The following is a 20,590-nucleotide window of genomic DNA, read 5'->3' on the forward strand; positions in this document are numbered from 1 at the left end:
CCTACAACACGGGACTCGCGTCGGGGGACATGGAACCATACAAGGCTGCGTCATACAGCGTCTGGAAGGCGGTGAAAGAGGCGAAGCAGCGCTACGGGAGGAAACTAGAGTCACAACTCCAACAGAGTGACTCTAGGAGTCTGTGGCAGGGATTAAGGACAATTACGGATTATAAAGCACCAACATCTGGTATGATAAACGCAGACGTGTCTCTGGCAGACGAGCTGAACACTTTCCATGCTCGCTTCGAGGCTGCAGCTAAAGACGCTAGCGATGCTAATGCTAGCGCCGCTAACGGCTGCAGACAGGAAGTCACTGCCAGCACCGGAAGCACGTTCATCATCACCGAGCAACACGTGAGGAGAGCCTTCAAGAGAGTGAACACCAGGAAAGCAGCAGGACCAGACGGCATCTCAGGCCGCATTCTCAGAGCCTGCGCAGACCAGCTAGCACCTGTGTTCACTGAGATATTCAACATCTCTTTATCTCAGTCGGTGATCCCCACATGCTTCAAAGAATCCATCATTGTTCCTGTCCCAAAGAAACCTCATCCTGCTTCCCTCAATGACTATCGCCCTGTAGCCCTCACCTCAGTAGTGATGAAGTGCTTTGAACGCCTGGTCAGAGACTTCATCATCTCTTTACTACCAGACCCACTCGACCCACTACAGTTCGCTTATCGTCCAAACCGTTCCACGGACGATGCAATCTCTCATCTCCTCCATACATCTCTCACTCACCTGGACTCTCGGAGGGGGAATTATGTGAAAATGCGCTTCATCGACTACAGTTCTGCATTTAATACCATAATTCCCTCCACACTTACCACCAAGCTGGAGCACCTGGGACTCAGCTCATCAATGTGTCAGTGGATCTCCAATTTTCTGACTGGCAGACCACAGGCAGTAAGGATGGGCGGACATGTCTCAGCCTCCCTCACTCTCAGCACTGGAGCCCCCCAGGGTTGTGTTCTGAGTCCCCTGCTGTACTCTCTGTACACCCACGACTGCGTGGCCACTACCAGCTCCACCACCATCATCATGTTTGCTGACGACACTGTTGTGGTGGGCCTGATCACGAACAACGATGAGACGGCCTACCTGGAGGAGGTTGGAAATCTGGAGAACTGGTGCCAGAGAAACAATCTCCTCCTGAACGTCAGTAAGACAAAGGAGCTGATAGTGGACTTCAGTACAAAGCAGGTGAGGAACTACCAGACCCCCGTCATCAACAGGAGCCCAGTGGAGAGAGTATACAGCTTCAGATACCTCGGTGTTCACATCACGCAGGACCTGACATGGTCCTGTCACATCAACACCGTGGTAAAAAAGGCCCGGCAGCGTCTGTACCACCTCAGACGCTTGAGAGACTTTAGACTGCCCTCCAAGGTGCTCAGGAATTTCTACTCCTGCACCATAGAGAGCATCCTGACGGGAAATATCACGACCTGGTTCGGGAACAGCACCATGCAGGACAGACGAGCTCTACAGAGGGTGGTGCGATCAGCTGAGCGCATCATCCGCATCGAGCTCCCTGACCTGCACTCGATCTACAGCAAGCGGTGCTTGACCAAGGCCAGGAAGATCGTGAAGGACCTCAGCCACCCCAATAACGGACTGTTTACTCTGTTGCGGTCTGGGAAGCGATTCCGCTCCTTGAAGGCCAACACAGAGAGACTAAGGAGGAGCTTCTTCCCGCAGGCGATAAGGTCTCTCAACCACAACCACGAACTAACACAATCTTTTCATAATTGATCAAATCTATCAATCTTTTTACATCCATGAACACTATGGACAATTACACGCTCACCTTCCTTCATATCTACACTACATTTTGTACATCTACATCCTGGACCATTGCACAAAGACACTTTAATAACTTTGCACACCTACCTTCACAACTACACTACATGTTTACGTTTACATCCTGGACCAGTGCACAAAGACACTTTACTAACCTCTGCACAAAGACACTTTGTTCTATGCATATTTGCACACCAGTACAGTATATTTCAATTTGTACAGTATATTTCTATTTTTATGCACATCATATTTCTATGTACAGTATATTTCTATTTTTATGCATATCATATTTCTATTTTTATTTTTAGTTCCATTTTTTTCTAGCACATTTCTATTTTTATTTTTAGCTCTATTTTTTCCTAGTTTAATTTAATTTTTTTATTTAATTTCTATCGTATTCTTTTATTTATATTTATTTCTTATTTGTAAACTTTAATTCTCTTTTAGGGTCAATAGCAGTCGTATAATACATTTCACTACATTTCGTACTGTGTATGTTTGTGTATGTGACAAATAAAATTTGAATTTGAATTTGATATATATATATATATATATAAAACATAAATATAAAAACAATCGACTATTATTGTCAGGGTCAAGTTTACGGGGCTTCTAAGTCTTTCGTTAATTTTATTTCTAAACCGAAATCAATGTGGCTTATTAAAGATGCACTGTTTTATTGGACATGGCTGTTTTGTAATGTTCTGCAGAATAAACCCTGTCTACGGTTCGAATATACTGTGAACGTCTCAAAGTCACGTCTCTAGATCCTTCTGCAGTAATGTTATCGTGGTGTAAATTATTAACGTATCGATGTATTTCACTTGCAGACAAAATAGTCTAGTAACGAAATTAATGAATTTGTCACTACTCTTCTCTTACGCAGCACGGCTAAAAAGATAATAAATAAATAAATAAATAAAGATAATCCTGCCATGATGCTACCCTGTCCATACACAACACTGGCTGGGGAGATGAACTCAGACTTTCCAAAACTTCCTATTATTTCATGAGATGAAATTAAGCTAGGATGAAGAGAACAGAAATGAATTCCCCTCTGTGCAATATCTAAGTAGAGTGTAACTGGAGCAGCCACAAAATGCCCCCCGTGCAACTGATTAGGAAAAGCTCACGGACACCAAACCTGCAACACTTTGGTGTAATTTTTATTATCTTATTTTATTATTTTAAATTATATTATGCCGTGCTGCATAAAAGAAGAGTAGTGACAAATTCGTTACTTTAAATAACGTCATGTTTGATTGAATATTATATAATTTCCAAGTTTGATAGTGTCGATTTTAGAGTGCATTGTACGTGCGATACGAAAAGAAAGTAAATAAACACGTAGCAATGCAAAGAGGACAGAGCTGCGAAATATTTAAGCAATATAAATTCAACAGTGTGATCATAATGGTTGTTGTTGCTGCTGTTTAGGTAATTGGTTCCATCGTGTTACTGAACGCAACTGTGTTCACAAAACCGAGCGGAGGAAAAGAAAAACACTCGCTAACGCGTTTGAATGAAAAGGGGCGGCGGCTTTTCTTTGAAGATAGCGATTGTGTAATGGGGGGCAATCCGTGGCAGGGGGGAGGGGGGGGGCGTTTTAGGGCATAGAGTGTAACTGGAGCAGCCACAAAATGCCCCCCGTGTAACTGATTAGGAAAAGCTCACGGACACCAAACCTGCAGCACTTTGGTGTAATTTTTATTATCTTATTTTATTATTTTAAATTATATTATGCCGTGCTGCATAAAAGAAGAGTAGTGACAAATTCGTTACTTTAAATAACGTCATGTTTGATTGAATATTATATAATTTCCAAGTTTGATAGTGTCGATTTTAGAGTGCATTGTACGTGCGATACGAAAAGAAAGTAAATAAACACGTAGCAATGCAAAGAGGACAGAGCTGCGAAATATTTAAGCAATATAAATTCAACAGTGTGATCATAATGGTTGTTGTTGCTGCTGTTTAGGTAATTGGTTCCATCGTGTTACTGAACGCAACTGTGTTCACAAAACCGAGCGGAGGGAAAGAAAAACACTCGCTAACGCGTTTGAATGAAAAGGGGCGGCGGCTTTTCTTTGAAGATAGCGATTGTGTAATGGGGGGCAATCCGTGGCAGGGGGGAGGGGGGGGGGGGCGTTTTAGGGCATTACACACCTCTGAACGTCTTTTGTCTTGTAAATGATTATCTTCGTTCACCTTCCAATCCCCCACAGCGCACACACTCTGTATACTGTTACTATGTCTGTTGGGGCACTTAGTTATACACAGCACTTTAATGTATGAAACACTTACTTCCTGGTTTGTTTTATTTTAAATATTGCTTATTAACTTTTCCCGCAAAATAAACATTAAACATAAACAACATGTTATCATTGTGTAAATTATTAACATATTGATGTCTTTTAATTAAGGACAAAAACAGACCCTGCGCTTGTGTTTAGGACTGATGCTGAACAGCTGTGTTCATAGGTTTAATCAACGATTTACAAGACACACACACACACACAGAGCAATTAGCACCATGTCATAGTCAGTATTCTCCACTGAGGTTTCTTACCTTCCACTCCTTCTAAGTTTGCCTTTGCTCTTTTAATGGAGTTCTTAACCCCCCCCCCCCCCAAAAAAAAAAAAAATTTATACTGAGAAAAATGATTATGGGTCACATAATCACAAACACAAACTAGCACAGATACATATGATCAAGTGTTTAACTGTTGTTTTCGTTTGTTTCTATAACCAGTAATAATAATAATAATAATAATAATCATAATAATAATTATTATTATTATCATTATTATTAGCCCAACTCTTTGACTATTTAAAACGTCGGGTCACATTTTTTGCACATTGAAGTTGTTGGTTTAAGTAAATGTATTTTTAAATACACAAACAATCCCCCAACAATTAAAACACGCACACATGACTTTAAAAATAAAATTTATTCTTCCAAAACTAGTCAAAGGTAAAACAATAATTTGTATAAAACAGGTAAAAACATGTTTAATTTTTGCTTAAAGGTCATTAAAATACCCAGATAACACCAGCTGCTTATTAGTCTCTATCTGGTTCTTTTATATTAAAAACTCATTTTTAAAAAATATTAAAGAGGGAACTGTTTAATTCTTTGTTTCCCCCCTAAAGTATCAGACGTTTTGCAATTCTATGTTCAGAACATACAGTAGACCTGACCAAACATCATTCTAAAGCTGTTGCACTGTGACGTCATCCCTCCTACAGCTCCCTCAACAGCTTGTTCAGGCTCCTCCAGTAGCTCCAAAAGGCCAACCGTCATCCGTCTGACCCCCCAATCCTCCACGGCAGAGCTCTGCTTAAAGACAACAGGAGAATTTAGTGGAGACAAAGATAAATAAACTTTACAGAATATCTTGTTGTAATAAATATAAAAGATATTAGTAAACCTACACCACAGAGTGTGTAAAATACTGTTTTGGGGAATTCTGGAATGTAAATAAACTGGGATAACTTTAACCATTGAACTTTGTTAGTGTTAACCCCGGTCTGTCTGTAGTATAGTCTGCATTAAATTAACCGAGAATTTACTTAATGTGCTTTTCATACAAATAAGTTAAGCGATATAACACTCGTATATATTAGTTCATCTCTGAAGCCGAACTATAACTTCCCGAGTACTGAAGCCCCCCACACCTCCCCACACACACACACCTCCCCTCCCCACACACACACCTCCCCACACACACCTCCCCCTCAACTGATCAACACTTCAGAGTTTTTATCCAGCTCGGTAACTAAGCGCTCGCGCTACCGCGCAAAGTCACGGCCAAACTGAGAAAAATATAAACCCGGTTATGAGCGTTTAGCTCGCGAGCTCCTGTACACTTATCCTCAGCTTGTGTCCTTCATTAACTGCATCACATTATATTCACAGATATAACCTGCAGATTAACTCTTACCCAAAGAATAAATAAATGCTGAATTTATCCAGACAACACGCGGTCAGACTCTAAAGGCATTTTTATAAAGCACAAACACTCTTCATCCGGTAGTGCAGCTTTTGTAATAGGGACATTAATAGTATTTTCGAAGCTTTAGTGTCTTTTTTTAGTTAAAGAGGAGTGACATTGTGAGTTTGTGACACTGACAGTAAGCTATAATGTTAACTCCAGACTTGGTAAACAGATCATTAAGTTATCTAAAGTTACATCTGACCGCTGCTGGTGCTGCCAGTGATTTTCAAAACGGCAGATAAAAAACTAAACTGGGAAATAAACTGTAAACTAATCCCGAACAAATTTTATAAATTAAAACACCACTTACCGCGAATAGTCCATTAAGCCGCCATCTTCATCTCTAGTGCAGTTTGGCAGCGTCAGTTCGGCGGGGGTGGGTTGTTAAAATCACGTGATTGCAACTCAGCGCAGCTAAATTGCTGGCTTGTGTTAACGTGTCCTTGAGAACGAAGTGCCATCTAGTGGTGGAACCAGGTAAATGCATAAATAGGGCTTGAATGGGCGTGTTTACTGTGAAATCTTGACACGCTTTTCTCAAAGGAAAAGGAGGGGGATTACAGCGTGCATAAGGCAGCCGTACGCCATTCGTACGCAATTCACACGGCCGCGGCTATTTGACGTGGCTCCATCTGTATTTGATTCTTTCACTCTCAGGGATGGAAGTTAGTAATTGTCGACTATTACTTGCCCACTTGGTGAGGTGAAACCCTCCGCTTGCGCACAGTTTGGTGAGATTACTATATAGCGCGACTGCTTGACTATGACTAGAAACAGACTTCAAGCAGTCGTCTACATAAAGGTTTTTAAGTACTGTGTTGACTGCCTCGGCAGATGCATTGCTGCGGTTTTCTTCTGCTGTTTTCCTAAGGGCAAAGTTAGCTACACTTGGAGATGATTTTGCACCAAACAAATGAACGACCATTTTATACTCGACCAAGTCCTGACTCACGTCTCCATTCGGCCACCATAAAAAACGCAACAAGTCTGTGTCCTTTTTCAGAACTCTAACCTGATAGTACATGGCTTCAACATCTGCCATCATGGCAACTTCCTCTTGTCTAAAGTGTGTAAGCACCCCAATGAGCGAGTTTGTCAGGTCGGGTCCCTGCAGAAGCTCGCTATTTAATGATATTCCCTAATAGCTGGCAGCACAGTCAAAGACTACCCTTAACTTTTTCTTTTGAGGATGGTATACACCATGGTGAGGTATATACCACACTTGCTCGTCTTGTCAACTTAGGTGAGGTGTGGGGACCTTGACTGCATGACCCTTTTCAAACATGTCGTTCATGAAGTTTAAATACTCTTCGTGAAAGGAGCGGTTATTCTTAAACTTCCGTTTGAGGTTCAGTGCTGCATGGCTGCGCTTCGGTTGTTGGGCATTTGAATAGCTGCTTTCTTAAATGGTAGGCCAATGTAGAAGTGACTGTCAGTGAACTGCAGGGAGTTATTTACATAGTCTTAAAACTGATAGTCCTCTTGTGACAACTCAGCTTTGTCATCACAGTTCTGTTCAGGAAAGTCATGGTTGTACTGTTGTATCAGCATTTGTTCTACACTTTCGATGGAAACTCTGTTGACTGCAATGCTCACTTGCTCATTGTCACACATGCCTTCCTCGACCGACTCTCGAAGAGGTCCATTTATGGTCCATCCAAGAGCGGTCTTTACTGCATATGGCCCATTGTGCCTGCTTTTAATTACTCGCCATGGTTCTAGGAGCCTATGCTGTTTGTTACCTATAAGAATTTCAACTCTAGCATTAATCTGAGGCAATTTTACTTCGCTGAGGTATGGCCACTTATCAATGTCGTGCTGTTGTGGAATGTTTTCCACTGAGACTGGGATACTCTTTTGTGTGAACACTTTGGGGAGTTTAACAAAGGTGTTTTCTTCCAGACTACTAACCTCTAGGTCAGTAAGCACGTAACTTTCTACTTGTTCCCTCGCGTTTATGGTGCTTAACATGATGTCAATCCTTTTACCTTGTACGTTTAATCGCCTTGCCAATGACTCTGTACAAAAGGTAGCAGTGCTGCCTGGGTCCATAAAGGCGTATACTTCTACTGTCTTGTTACCTTTCTTTGACTTTATTTTAACAGGTACTATGGAGAGAATACAGTCATCTCCAGCCCCGATACACGCGCTCATTTCATGACTCACTGTAACAGGCAGTGTTTTAACTGGTTCGGTTTTGTCAGCTTGAAGTGTGTCTTGTGCTGCAATGTGTAGCATGCGAGGATGTTTCTTTAAACACAACTGACATGTAATTTTCTTTGTGCAGTCTTTGCTTAAGTGTCCTTTTACTAAACAGCCAAAGCAGAATCCATTCCTTTTTAAAAAGTCCAATTTGTCCTTATATGTCCTATCGTTAAACAGGTGGCATTCATCTAGGGTATGGTCTTTCGCACAGAATGCACAAGGTTTAGTGTGGGCGCTAATAACTGATGCACCACTACTCTTTACTGTTCAATCGCTTGAACTGTGTCTTGTGCTGCAATGTGTAGCATGCAAGGATGTTTCTTTGAGCACAACTGACATGTAATTTTCTTTGTGCAGTCTTTGCTTAAGTGTTCTTTTACTAAACAGCCAAAGCAGAATCCATTTCTTTTTAAAAAGTCCAATTTGTCCTTATATGTCCTATCGTTACACTGGTGGCATTCATCTAGGGTATGGTCTTTCGCACAGAATGCACAAGGTTAAGTGAAGGCGCTAATAATTGATGCACCACTACTCTTTACTGTAATCGAGTCTTTATGATTTTTACCAACCTGTTTTACGCCGGTTGCAAAGCTGCTACCTCTTTTTCCTTCCATTTTGAGCTCTGGAGGAGGTTTGTTGCAGTGTTTTTTATCACTAGTTGAAACGTTCAGGTTGCCGAAGAGTGGGTTGGACATTACAGTTGCGTCTTGCTCTACAAATTCCATCAGCTGCACAAACTTGGCTCTTTTCTGGGTGCGCCTTTCGTGCATGTATGCATGGTTCCTTCATCTTTCACGCAATTTGTAGGGCAGTTTTGAGACTATAGTCCTCAAATTGGTAGCATTGTCTAGCTCATCCATGTAATCGATGCTTGACATGGTATTGTAACATTTTACAAGAAACAGGGAGAAAGTTCTCAGCGACTTTCCGTCCTCTGACTTTATTTCCGGCCAGTTGAGTGCCTTTTGCATCAGCGTTGTGGCGATTATTTGTCTGTTTCCAAACTTGTCATGTAACAGTTTCATAGCTTTTGCGTAGCCGCAATGTTCTGGCATGAGCTGGCAGCTTGTCACAAGGTCCCTAGGCTGTCCTTTGGTATACTGCTCGAGAAAGAACAGCCTGTCCAGATTGCTATCAGTTTTGGTTTCGGTGACATGTTTAGAGGCTCTTACAAAGGACGTGAACTCAAGAGGGTCACCCTCGAATAAAGGAACGTCGCGCGGAGGTAAGGAAAGTTGCCTCTGACTCTTCGCAAACATTTCTGTAAGATCTGCCTGAAGTGGCATCCTACCCTAAGGCTCCACTACAGTATGTCACTGTTAAAGTGAAGTAAAGTGAGTGTTCGTTACCTTGGGTAGGCCGTTCCATTAGGGTGCTTGACATCATGGGTTTGGCACTCACGGGCATGCTTAAGTGGGTTGCTCGGAGGCGTGATGGCAGTTCGAGGTATTCCGTTGCCGAACTGTGGTCGTAGCAATCGTTGTGCTCCGGTTTGGGGGGGCATGCACCACTCGTTTCAACGACCACGCTCCGTCTCGCAGGATGTTGTTTTTTACGGTTCTGGTAAGAATTTAGTTCAGCATCGGCTACTGCAAGCGCCGTTTCCATTTCCAGCCTTTCCCTTTGTGCCTCTAATTGTGCTTGCTTAGCCTTTAGTTGTGCTTTCAATTGCTCTTCCACAACCTTTAATCGTGCTTTCATTTGCTCTTCCTCAGCCTTTAATCGTGCTTTCATTTGCTCTTCCTCAGCCTTTAGTCGTGCTTTCAATTGCTCTTTCTCAGCCTTTAATTGTGCTTCCTCCAGTTCTAGCGCCTGCCGATCTCTCAAGGTTGCTGCTTTAGCCAGCAAAGCTGATCTGTTGGCTTCTGCCCTTTTTAGTCTAGCTTCGGATGCTGCTGACGTTAAGGACCTCTTGGATGCCGCTGACGTTACGCTTCCGTGCCTTTGGTGGGCGGGCGTCTTGCGCTCCAGCACTGACACACTGTCGTTTGGCAAAACTCTATCGTCAACTGTTTGGGGCAACTTAAAGCGATTACCAGTTTCCGCGATCCACGACTTTACTTTTACCATGAATTCTGAGCAGCGCATCAATCTAGGGTGAAACCAGTGGTGCTGACCGGTTTCACGCTCTTCATTCTTTGCGCACAATCGCACTTTTACATTGCTTTCAATGAAGTCATTTAGCAGCGCTTTGTATTGGCGGCGCTTGGCTTTAACGTCATGCAAATTACAAGCATTGTCCATAAGCGCCTCTAGTTCATTATAGTATAATACAGTCAACTGACTCCACTTGCCTTCTCTGGCGTTCTTCAGTTCATGAAGCTTGTCTGGAGAATCATTTTTGTCGAGCACCATCACCTGCTCAGATTCGACTATAGCGACGTTGTCCTCGCCGTGTGACATGGTGAAGTTTAAAGCAGTCAACAATAATAATAATAACCTTTTTCTCTTTTCAGTGCTGTCAAAATCTGCTTTTAAAAAAGGTAATTATTAATTTCTCACTGCTATAATTTCACAATTTTATTCCACCATCAAAATAAATATAACGTATAATATATATTTTATATACATTTTATTCCATATTTAGTCCTTCTCTGCTGTTATTATAACCTCCACCGCATTAGTGAGGTCAGGTTTGAGTGGAACAGGATAGAGACACTTAAAAAATCTTAAAGCTAGAGCATAAACAGACAGTAACAACAACAAAAACAACAGTTAGTTGTTATTTAAAGACACACAGGTCAGCCTTTCTGTAATAGTTCTTCCAGGCATTGTCAAGTGCATTTGCAAAATCCGTCATACCATAATGAAACTGGCTCTCATGAAGACCATTCCAGGAGGGGTAGACCAAAACCTACCTCTGCCGGAAACGTTCATTTAGAGTTATTAGCCTGAAAAATGACCAATTAACAGCACCTCAGATTAGAGACATTATGAAGTCTTTCCAGAGCATAAGTAGCAGACACATCTCACCATTAACTGTTCAAAGGAGATTAATGCATTTTTTGGATGCCTTCAGCATTCCTTTACAATGTAGAATGAAATAAAAATCAGGAACGATCATGAAGGTAAAATGTTATATATTGTAACTCACTTGAAAGTGCTCATGGTAAGAGAATTTTCATTCCAGCAACATAGAGCTTTTAAGTTCAGTCAGTGTATTTTGCTTTTTAATCATGCTCCTTGTGTTAGTGCGTAAAATAATTTCTGTTTAAAAAAAAAAAAAAAACTCATCTAGGTGTAACTACGGAATAGACAGCTAGTAGAAGTAGAGGTTTTTTTTAATGCATGAAAATGTTCAACATTTAAAATTTACCTTCAACCTGAACCACATTGTTCACATTATGCTCACATTGTTCACAAATGCTCACATTATTCTGACAAAATAAGATATGGATGTTATTAAATTTCCTTTAATGCATTTTTTTTCTATTCCAATTGTGGTGTACATGAACATTTTATTCTGAGCATCAGCCCTTGATTACTGGCCGCATGTAAACAAATGTGTCACCGTCAGACATCACCACCTTCCAAACTCCTGTTTAACCCCTAATTATACATACATTAAAAGCTGAACATCTAAACAGAACGTAAGCAACACTAACTTTATCACTATCAATAACAGACAACAGACTGTAACATGTTTATTTAACTTCATAAGACGTTTGACTAAACATTTGTAGGGTTACTGTACAAGTGATTACTGATTTATTTTTCAACACAATTCTGGTAAAATAAAAGCAAAATATGGAAAAATTATGAGATATTTAAAATTCTTTAATAGCAATACTTTTATATATCACAAACTCATATAAAATTCATTTTAAATAATAGTTTTTGTATTTGCTTGTTTTTTTTGTTTGTAGTGAAAAAGAAAATTGTAGGTAAGAACAATTTTATCTTTTTTTGTTCTAACAGAAAAGGAACAACTGAAAATTTAACAATAGGAGAGGAGTCTCTTCTTTACTTATTATATTGTGTGTGTGTTCTCCAGTTTAATATTAGTGAAAGCATCAATAAATGCTGCATCAATACAAAACTGAACAGAAAATCAAATCAGATCTCAAGAAAATAGTGAGATGAGGAGTTCATAATAACACAAATAATCACGTAAGAACTTGCTGTATTTAATTTGTATAATAATATTATTTTCCATATGCAGGTAAACAAAATATGATAAACACTACATTTCTACAGCCCATACAATGGAGAATATAAATATATTTTTAATTTAAATTATTTTATTAAACACACTCTTGAAGAAAGTTGTTTAAAAATGTATTAAACATTATCCTACATGTGTTTAAGTCGAGTCTCTAATATAAACTTTTTCCCTTTTTAGAGCCACAGAGACGAAGGATAGAACAAAGTAATTACACCTTTATTTATAAAACTGTAAAGACTTTTTATTTTAATGCATTTAGAAATCTGAGTAGAAAAAAATACATTTATATTAAAAAAGGGGAACTGATTATAAAATTAGTCAGTTTATCATTTTACTTTTCCACCAGCAAAAAAACAAAATCTAAACCAAATCTTTTTTTTTCTTTTTTTTTTTAATTGATATAACCATTTTCGTTCATTCTTCTGATCTATAGTATAAATATTATTAAATGACGTTATTATATTATTCTAACTTTAACTAAACTAAAGTTAGTTGTTTGCATAAACAAATATAAACATGGTGTAATCATTTGTTTCACAGAGTTAGCAAAGATGAAGAAGTCGGCAGGTAAGAATAATATTTTGTATGTGTAAGAGAGAGACAGAGAGAGATGTTTACAGGCGACAGCAGTAGATCCTGAATGATGACTTTTCATACAAATTGAACCTTTAGCCTGCTTATACATGGATTTACCTTTCTTTTGCACAAAACTGTGTGCACGCTCAGCTTCATCCTGCTCGTGCTCTTTATTGGAGTTCCTCCGCATGCTGCCAAAATCATACAAGATGGCGGCGCACGCTGATGTAGCGGCTTCTCAAGCTCCCGGAACAAAGCCTCTAGATAGCACACCAGATACAACAAATATCGCTTTTTCAGCGCTGAAAATGCTAGGGAAGTATAGCGTAACTGAACTGTTGTACATTAGAGACAGTTCGATTACTTCTGTTCAGAAGACAGCGGCTCCTAAGAACAACGGAGTGGAGTAGCATAGCACGGGGGACAGCAGGCAATAGGAAACGTTGTGCTCGCAGATAGAAGAGAGGAAAGCTGACAGGAGCGTCTGTACAGTTAAACCTCCGACCTCCGATTCCAACTCTCTTCTTGGCCAGCGTCCGCTATCTGGATAATAAAATGGACCTGCTACGTTTGAGGATTAATGCTCACTCTAAGATAAGGAATTGCGCTGTTCTCTGTCTATTGGAATCCTGGCTAAACCAAAACATCCTCAGTCTTTCAAATTGATGGCTTTCGGCTTTTCCGTGCGAACCGCGACCACTGGTCGGGGAAAAAAAAGGAGGTGGACTCTGTATGTATGTGAATGAAGGTTGGTGTACAAGCAGTAGTCTGGTTAAAAGTCACTGCTTCGAGTCGATAGAGTTCATGACAACAAAGTGTATGCCATTCTATTTGCCGCGGGAGTTTAATGTTTTGTACGTCACCATTGTTTACATCCCGCCGGGTGCTAATGCTAACGTAGTGTTGCAGGAGCTTCATGATAACATCAGCTCGCAGCAGACTAAACACTCGGAGGCAGTTTACGTGGTCGCGGGGGACTTTAATCACATGAAACTGACGGACACTCTGCCCAAATCCCACCAGCATGTGAAAATTCCAACACGGGGAGAAAATATTCTGGACTGTGTGTATACAAACATCTGCGGTGCATACAGAGCTCTTCCTCGCCCCCATCTTGGCCCTTTTGATCACATATCCGTACTGCTGGCACTAGCCTATCGCCCCCTGCTGAGGAAGACAATACACACAAAGAAAACAATCACTGTATGGTCCAGTGATGCAGATATTGTTCTCCAGGACTGCTTTCAGTGCACTGACTGGCAGATCTTCAAAGATGCAGCCACTTACGGGGATAAGCTGGACGTAGATGAATACACTTCTTCCGTCCTCACCTTCATATCCAAATGTGCTGATGGTAACCACCACCAAGACAATTATCTGTTTTTCTAATCAGAAGCCCTGACTGAATGCTGAAGTAAAGGCTCTGCTGAAAGCTAGGGATTTAGGGCAGGTGATGCATCAGCGCTAAAGTTGGCGAGGAAACAACAGCAAGCGTTGTGAGGGCTAAAGCCACATATGCCCGAAAAAATCCAGGGTCACCTTACTTCCAACGATCTGTGGAGTATGTGGAAGGGCATTTAGTGCATCACAGACTACAACACCAAAGATGCACAATGCCCTATAGACCCCTCCTTGCCAGATCTACTAAACTCATTCTATGCCCACTTCGAGGAACACGACAACCCTCCGCCCTGTACCAAGCTCCCATCACTTCCTGATGACACGCCCCTTAGAGTAACAACAGCCAACGTGGAGAGGATTCTAAAAAGAATTAACCCCCGCAAAGCTGCAGGCCCTGATAACATACCAGGAAGGGTACTTAAGGACTGTGATCGCCAGCTGTCAGAAGTGTTAACTGACATATTTAACACCTGTCAACTGCATCTGTTCCCACCTGCCTGAAGTCTGCCACCATTGTTGCAGTCTCAAAGTGTTCAACAGTGACTTGTCTGAATGACTACCGACCCATAGCTCCAACCCTGGTAGTCATGAAGTGCTTTGAGAGGCTGGTCATGACTCACATCAAAGCCTCCATCGATGCCACTGTGGACCCCCATCAGTATGCATACAAGACAAATCGCACTGCAGATGACGCCATCTCATCAGTGATCCACACAGCCCTTACACACCTGGAGAATAAGAATTCCTATGTCCGCCTGCTTTTCCTAGACTTTTCCTCTGCCTTTAACACCATCTCTCCACAGACATTAATTCTAAAGCTTTCCTCTCTTGGCTTAAGCCCTTAAGTAGGGAACTGGGTCCTAGACTTCCTGACTAACAGATCTCAAACTGTCAGGATCCATGATACCATCTCCTCCACCCTTACCATCAGCACAGGCTCGCCTCAAGTTTGCGTGCTGTGCCCCCTCCTGTTCACTCTATTGATGTATGACTGCATAGCGGGACACTCCAGATGTCATACAGTCAAATTCGCAGATGACACAGCAGTAGTGGGACACATCACTGACAACGATAAATCAGTGGTGTAGGGGAAATAACCTCTGCATCAATGTAAAAAGACCAAAGAGATGGTGGTGGACTTCAGAAAGGACAAGCGAATTCCTCTCCCCCCGCACATTGATGAAGCAGCTGTGGAAGTGGTCTCCAGCTTTAAGTATCTAGGCGTCCATATAGCTAAGGACTTAAACTGGAGTGTCAACACCTCGGGCCTGATTTAAAATGCCCACCAGCGCCTCTACTTCCTCAGGAAGCTATAACAAGCTGGGCTTGGGAGCCTGGTTCTAAAGAGTTTCTTTCGAGCCTGCTCGATTTCTGTATCAAGCAGGCTCCCCTCTATCACCAAACCGTACACTGCAAGATGCAGAGGAAGAGCCCTCCGCATTATTAAGGACACCACACACACTGCACATGCTCTATTTTAACCTCTTCCCTCAAACAGAAGTCTTTAAATTGTGTCTTTAAATTTTTGACTGATTCCACTGTTGGATAGCTTTACGCAATTCAATTTCAGCACCTATAAAGTTTTTTCCATTGTCACTTCTCATGACTGACACCTGGCCTCTTCTGCACATAAATCTTCGAATAGCATTTAAGCAGGAGTGACTGCGAAACTTCAATGTGCACAGACGATTTGGTCTGCTGTGTGCGTGTGTGTGTGTGAGTGAGTGTTTGTGTATGTTTGTGTGCAGTGTTTTCTTATCCCCACCCTCGTTAAAACGTCGTATTCAGACGCTCGCCAGCGAGAGGTTGTGCGCGCACGTGTCACGAACAAGGTGTAAGGGCAGGTGTTGATCGCCGTGGGCAGAGAGAGCAGGCATAGAGGCAGAGGGGTTGTGTAATCAAAAAGAGTCTTTTAATGATGGTAAACATAAAAGTATAAGTAAAGACTCCAACAAAAAAAAATTACTTTGTGCTAACAGGGGCTCTCTGGCAGGACACAGGCAGAAGGATGAACACATCCTGTGACGTAACACAGGCCGAGGGAAGACAAACACACCCTGTGGCGAGACACAGGCCGAGGGAGGACAAACACACCCTGTGGCGAGACACAGGCTGAGGGAGGACAAACACGTAACGGGACGCACGAACTATGCGTGAAGCTGAAACTGGACAATAAAGGAAGACGGGAAACACTAGAGGGATATACGAGAGACAGACAGGGGACACTAGAGAGAGACAGGAGAGAGACGAAACGACTAGAGACAGGAGAAGGACAGGACTAGGGCTAAAGACATGGCAGTCAGCTAGGCATGGCTTTTAGCTAAACATGGTTAAGATTGCTCTTAACCATGGCAGTCAGCTACACATACACCTTGCTAAACATGTCTTCAGCCCCAACATGCACTAAGCTACACTTACCTAATAGCTCAACACACACTAGGGAATTGGGGCACAGAAACACATAGACGAGGCGGCACCCTAAGGCTAGGCGAGGCGGCACCCTAAGGCTAGGCGAGGCGAGGCACCCTAAGGCTAGGCGAGGCGAGGCACCCTAAGGCTAGGCGAGGCACCCTAAAGCTAGGCGAGGCACCCTAAAGCTAAGCGGGGTGGCACCCTAAGGCTAGGCGCACTGGGACACTAGGGAGGTAGGAAACACAGAACAGCTAGAGACACAAGGGGCTATGGCTAGAAGCATGCTAGTTAGCTCAGCATAGATTTTAGCTAAACACGCTCCTAGCCAAACACACACCTAACTACTTACCTGACTCTAGCTAAACACACAAGAACACAGGAGGACAAAAACCACAGTACTTACATACATTTAGGACAGGACTGAATCAGCTCCACTAACAGACACACAGAACATACACAGAAACATTGCCAATATGAGAGCCCAAGTCAACACAACTTAAATCAAAATATAAACCTAAACAAAGAACAAAACAAACCAAAACAAAATGCCCACACAAATGACAGTGGTTAAACCCAAAAATGCTCGACCTAGTTTCCCAGACTAAACAGCTATTTATAGATGGATTAACGGCTGCCGCGGCTCAGGGGTGCACTCGCATCACCTGAACGAGGTGCCTGCTGGGAAACTTAGTCAGCCAACAAAAACTACAAATAAAAAACAGCGACCTCTGGTGGTTGACCCTTACAGCACGGTCCACTACAAAGCTAACATATGTTAATATATAATAAAGCAGCTCACATCAGCGTGCGTTTCGCACAGCTCCGCAAAGACAGCGCTTATTTAACACGTAATGATGTGTGCTTGTCGTATTTCTGGGAAAGAGAGATCTCTTATAAATCTCTCGATTCGACGTGAAAGAGTGAAAGAGCGCACGCGCGCCATGCAGTGTTGCCAACTATTTTCAACGGAAAGTAGCTAAAGTCTGCTCGAAAAGTCGCCAAATGTCGCTAGATGACATCATGCGTATATTTGCATATTGATGACGTAATTAAGTCGTATTTGCATTTGCGTGTTTCCCCTAATCCTTCCTCATGTGTCCAATATAATTATGAACTTAAGCTTTGTAACAGTGAGTAATATAAGTGCATCAGAAGAAAAAATAAATAAATAAGAAAAAAAAAGAAAATGGTCAAATTAAATAGTTTTATTTCAAGCAAAGGAGAAGCAGGTAAGTGATAGGTCCGTTGCAACACCGTTTTCACATGTGCAGCTCATTCACATCCATGTTAGCTGCTGTGCAGTCACGGGAATATGCTGCTCCTTTCAGCCGAAGCTAGCGCTCACTGATCAGGGCAGACACAGGGAGATGAGTAACTGTACCGGGAAAGCAAGACCTCGTGCTTACAGGACAGTATTGGCGACATTTGGAAACTTGCTAAGGTTTGTCCAAAAGTTGCTAGATTTGTCACTAGGCGCTTAAAAAAAAAAAAAAAAAGTCGTCAAGGCGGGATCACTTAACGGCGGATTTGCTCATGGGCAATTCATTGGGGGGGGTTGGGGGGGGGGGTTCTGTGTGTGCTTTGGGACGGGGGAGGGGCCGGCGGCGGCAGCTGCTGTGGCAAGTTGAGAAGAGTCAGTACAGACACATCAGTCTCCAAAAGTCTCTAGTAACACAAGAAAAAGTCACCAGATTTGTCGCTAGTCGCTTTTTTAAAAAAATGTCGCTAGAGGGATTTGAAAATTCGCTAAATATAGCGACAAAGTCGCTAAGTTGGCAACACTGGCGCCATGTTCTTTTGCTGTTTGAGTTCAGCTTCGTGTAGATTCATGCCACGAGTAATTTTATCATACAAACATTATTACGTTGTGCTCGGACCACAAGCGTCTGTGGATTCCAAAATTGACATTTTTACCGTTTTTTAATCACTGGAATGAAAGGGATAGAAAGTTTCCTTATCATAACAAGCCTTATATTGTTTTATATAGTTTCTCCAAATGTGTAAAGGTGAGAACAGCTGATTCACACCTAAGGAGGGTGATTTGTTTGCATTTGAATGTGTCTGACATTGCAAAGCACCGTAACACTGCAAGAACAACAACCTAAGGTAAATAGAAAAAGAAAAACAACCTAAGGTAAATAGAAATAAGAGGCCCTGATTATACTGCATAAATATTACTTAGTAAAACAAAATTCTTTAAATGTAATTTTCAATAATAACAATAAACCGATACAAACAGAAGCTATATAACAGTTCATTCCTTGTACAAATAAAATCGTTAGCTAGTCTAGTTTTTTTTTTTTTTTTTTCGCACGGCACCGCAAATTCATTTAACACGTATAAATGTGTTTGTTGAATTTCTTGGAGAGGGAAATCTCTTATAAACCTCTCATATCAACGTGCGAGTTCATCTGACTTTAGACCAAAAGTCGGCAAAGTGAAAGAGCGCACGCGCTGTTTGGGGGAGGGACGTGCTAATGACTATTTGGTCTGCTGTGTGTGTGTGTGTGTGTGTGTGTGAGAGAGAGAGAGAGAGGTGTCGAGAGGTCTTACATACTCATAAAAAGTCGTGGATTATTCACTGAAACATACTGTAGGCTCTGCTAAAAAATGTTAGGCACATCAGTCACTTTCCCCTAAATAAAAATCTAAGTGGCTCTGGATAAGAGCGTCTACCAAATGCCTAAATGTAAAACGAGGTAAAATGAATAAACCGAGATTCGTGTTTCTTAGCCCCACCACCGTGAACACAGCGTATTCAGAGAAAAGCGCCCCCGCGAGAGGCTGTGCTCAGACCACTCAGCTCCTGCAGATTCTAAAATTGACATTGTTACCGTTTTTTAATCGCTGAAATGGAAGAGATAGGAAGTTTCCTCATCATAACATGCCTTGTATTGTTTTTAATCACTCTATACACAACCCGTGATTTTTATGCTATTTTAGAGATGGAAAATACAAATGAAATAGTTTTTTTTTTTCATTTTCTATAAAAGATTAACTTTTAATATTTTATAAAAAATACCAAAGAAAATTATTGTGTATAGAGTGATTACAACCATGTTCTGATAAGCAAAATCTTCATTTTTCTATTCCAGTAAAACATAATGTCAATTTTAGAATCTAGAATCCAGAAGATAAAATTTGCACAAATTTAAAAAGAGATTTTTATGTGTAATTAGAAAAGCTACATGTGTAGGGTCTTGAGTCATCTTATATTTTGTGTTCTCTAAATTTGTAGTAGATTTATTAACTGAAATAAATGAAAATAAACGACCATAAAATTAAAACATTGTCAGATTAATGTGCAAAAACTATATAGTAACTATATAAGCTACATAGCCTTTATAAGACTCTAATTTCATTTAGGTGCGCTCACAATGATGAAAATGATTGTGTATAGAGTGATTACAACCAATACAAATTATGTTATGATAAAGAAAATCTCCATTTCTTCTATTCCAGTAAAACAGTAATAATGTAAATTTTAGAATCTAAAATCCAGAAGATAAAATTTGCAGAAATTTAAAAAGAGGCCTGAATCACTGCAGGTCTTCAAAATCCAGGTCTTAAAGTGGGGAGGGGTGCATTTCATTTATCTGAATGTATAGGTGAGAACAGCTGATTCACACCTGCGGAGGGTGAATAATTTGCATTTGAACGTTGCCTGCCATTGTTAAGCACACACAGTAAAACTAACATCCCAGGACAAATAGGAATAAGAGCCGCTGATTAAACAGCATAGATATTATTAAATATTACAACAAAATTCCTCCGCGCTCGGGAAAACTATATGCGTGCGAGAGGAGGAGATAAACAACAATGGCCCACGTTTAGAAAAGCAGTTTTATTTAGACTATATAAAATAATCCTGCATCTATTTTTAGATGTCACAATGACAAAAAAACTCTATGATTTCGTAAAATAATTACAAGCAAATGCTATTCTGTATTGTTTTCGGTAAACTTGAGCGTGTCAGAAAATGAACCGAAACTCCGTGTATATGTGAATTATTAAAATGGTCAGGGTGAGTC

The 20,590-nt window shown here is 41.2% G+C and overlaps 2 protein-coding genes across 2 annotated transcripts in view; one reads left to right on the forward strand and one right to left on the reverse strand.

Annotated features, from left to right (window-relative positions):
• The window catches only part of LOC128529789 (calpain-1 catalytic subunit-like), a 314,185-nt gene that overhangs the window by 108,257 nt on the left and 185,338 nt on the right, over window positions 1–20,590 (reverse strand). The gene's annotated exons all lie outside the window — the stretch shown is intronic.
• Window positions 1–20,590, forward strand: part of LOC128520651 (butyrophilin subfamily 1 member A1-like) — a gene marked incomplete at its 5' end in the record, with an annotated part of 40,306 nt that overhangs the window by 7,414 nt on the left and 12,302 nt on the right. Inside the window, 2 exons of the mRNA XM_053494986.1 lie at window positions 12,348–12,374; window positions 12,711–12,737. Coding sequence (XP_053350961.1) covers window positions 12,348–12,374; window positions 12,711–12,737 — 54 coding nt within the window. The remainder of the gene's footprint in view (window positions 1–12,347; window positions 12,375–12,710; window positions 12,738–20,590) is intronic.

This window comes from Clarias gariepinus, chromosome 1, assembly GCF_024256425.1.
Source record: "Clarias gariepinus isolate MV-2021 ecotype Netherlands chromosome 1, CGAR_prim_01v2, whole genome shotgun sequence".
NCBI classification, from domain to species: Eukaryota; Metazoa; Chordata; class Actinopteri; order Siluriformes; family Clariidae; genus Clarias; species Clarias gariepinus.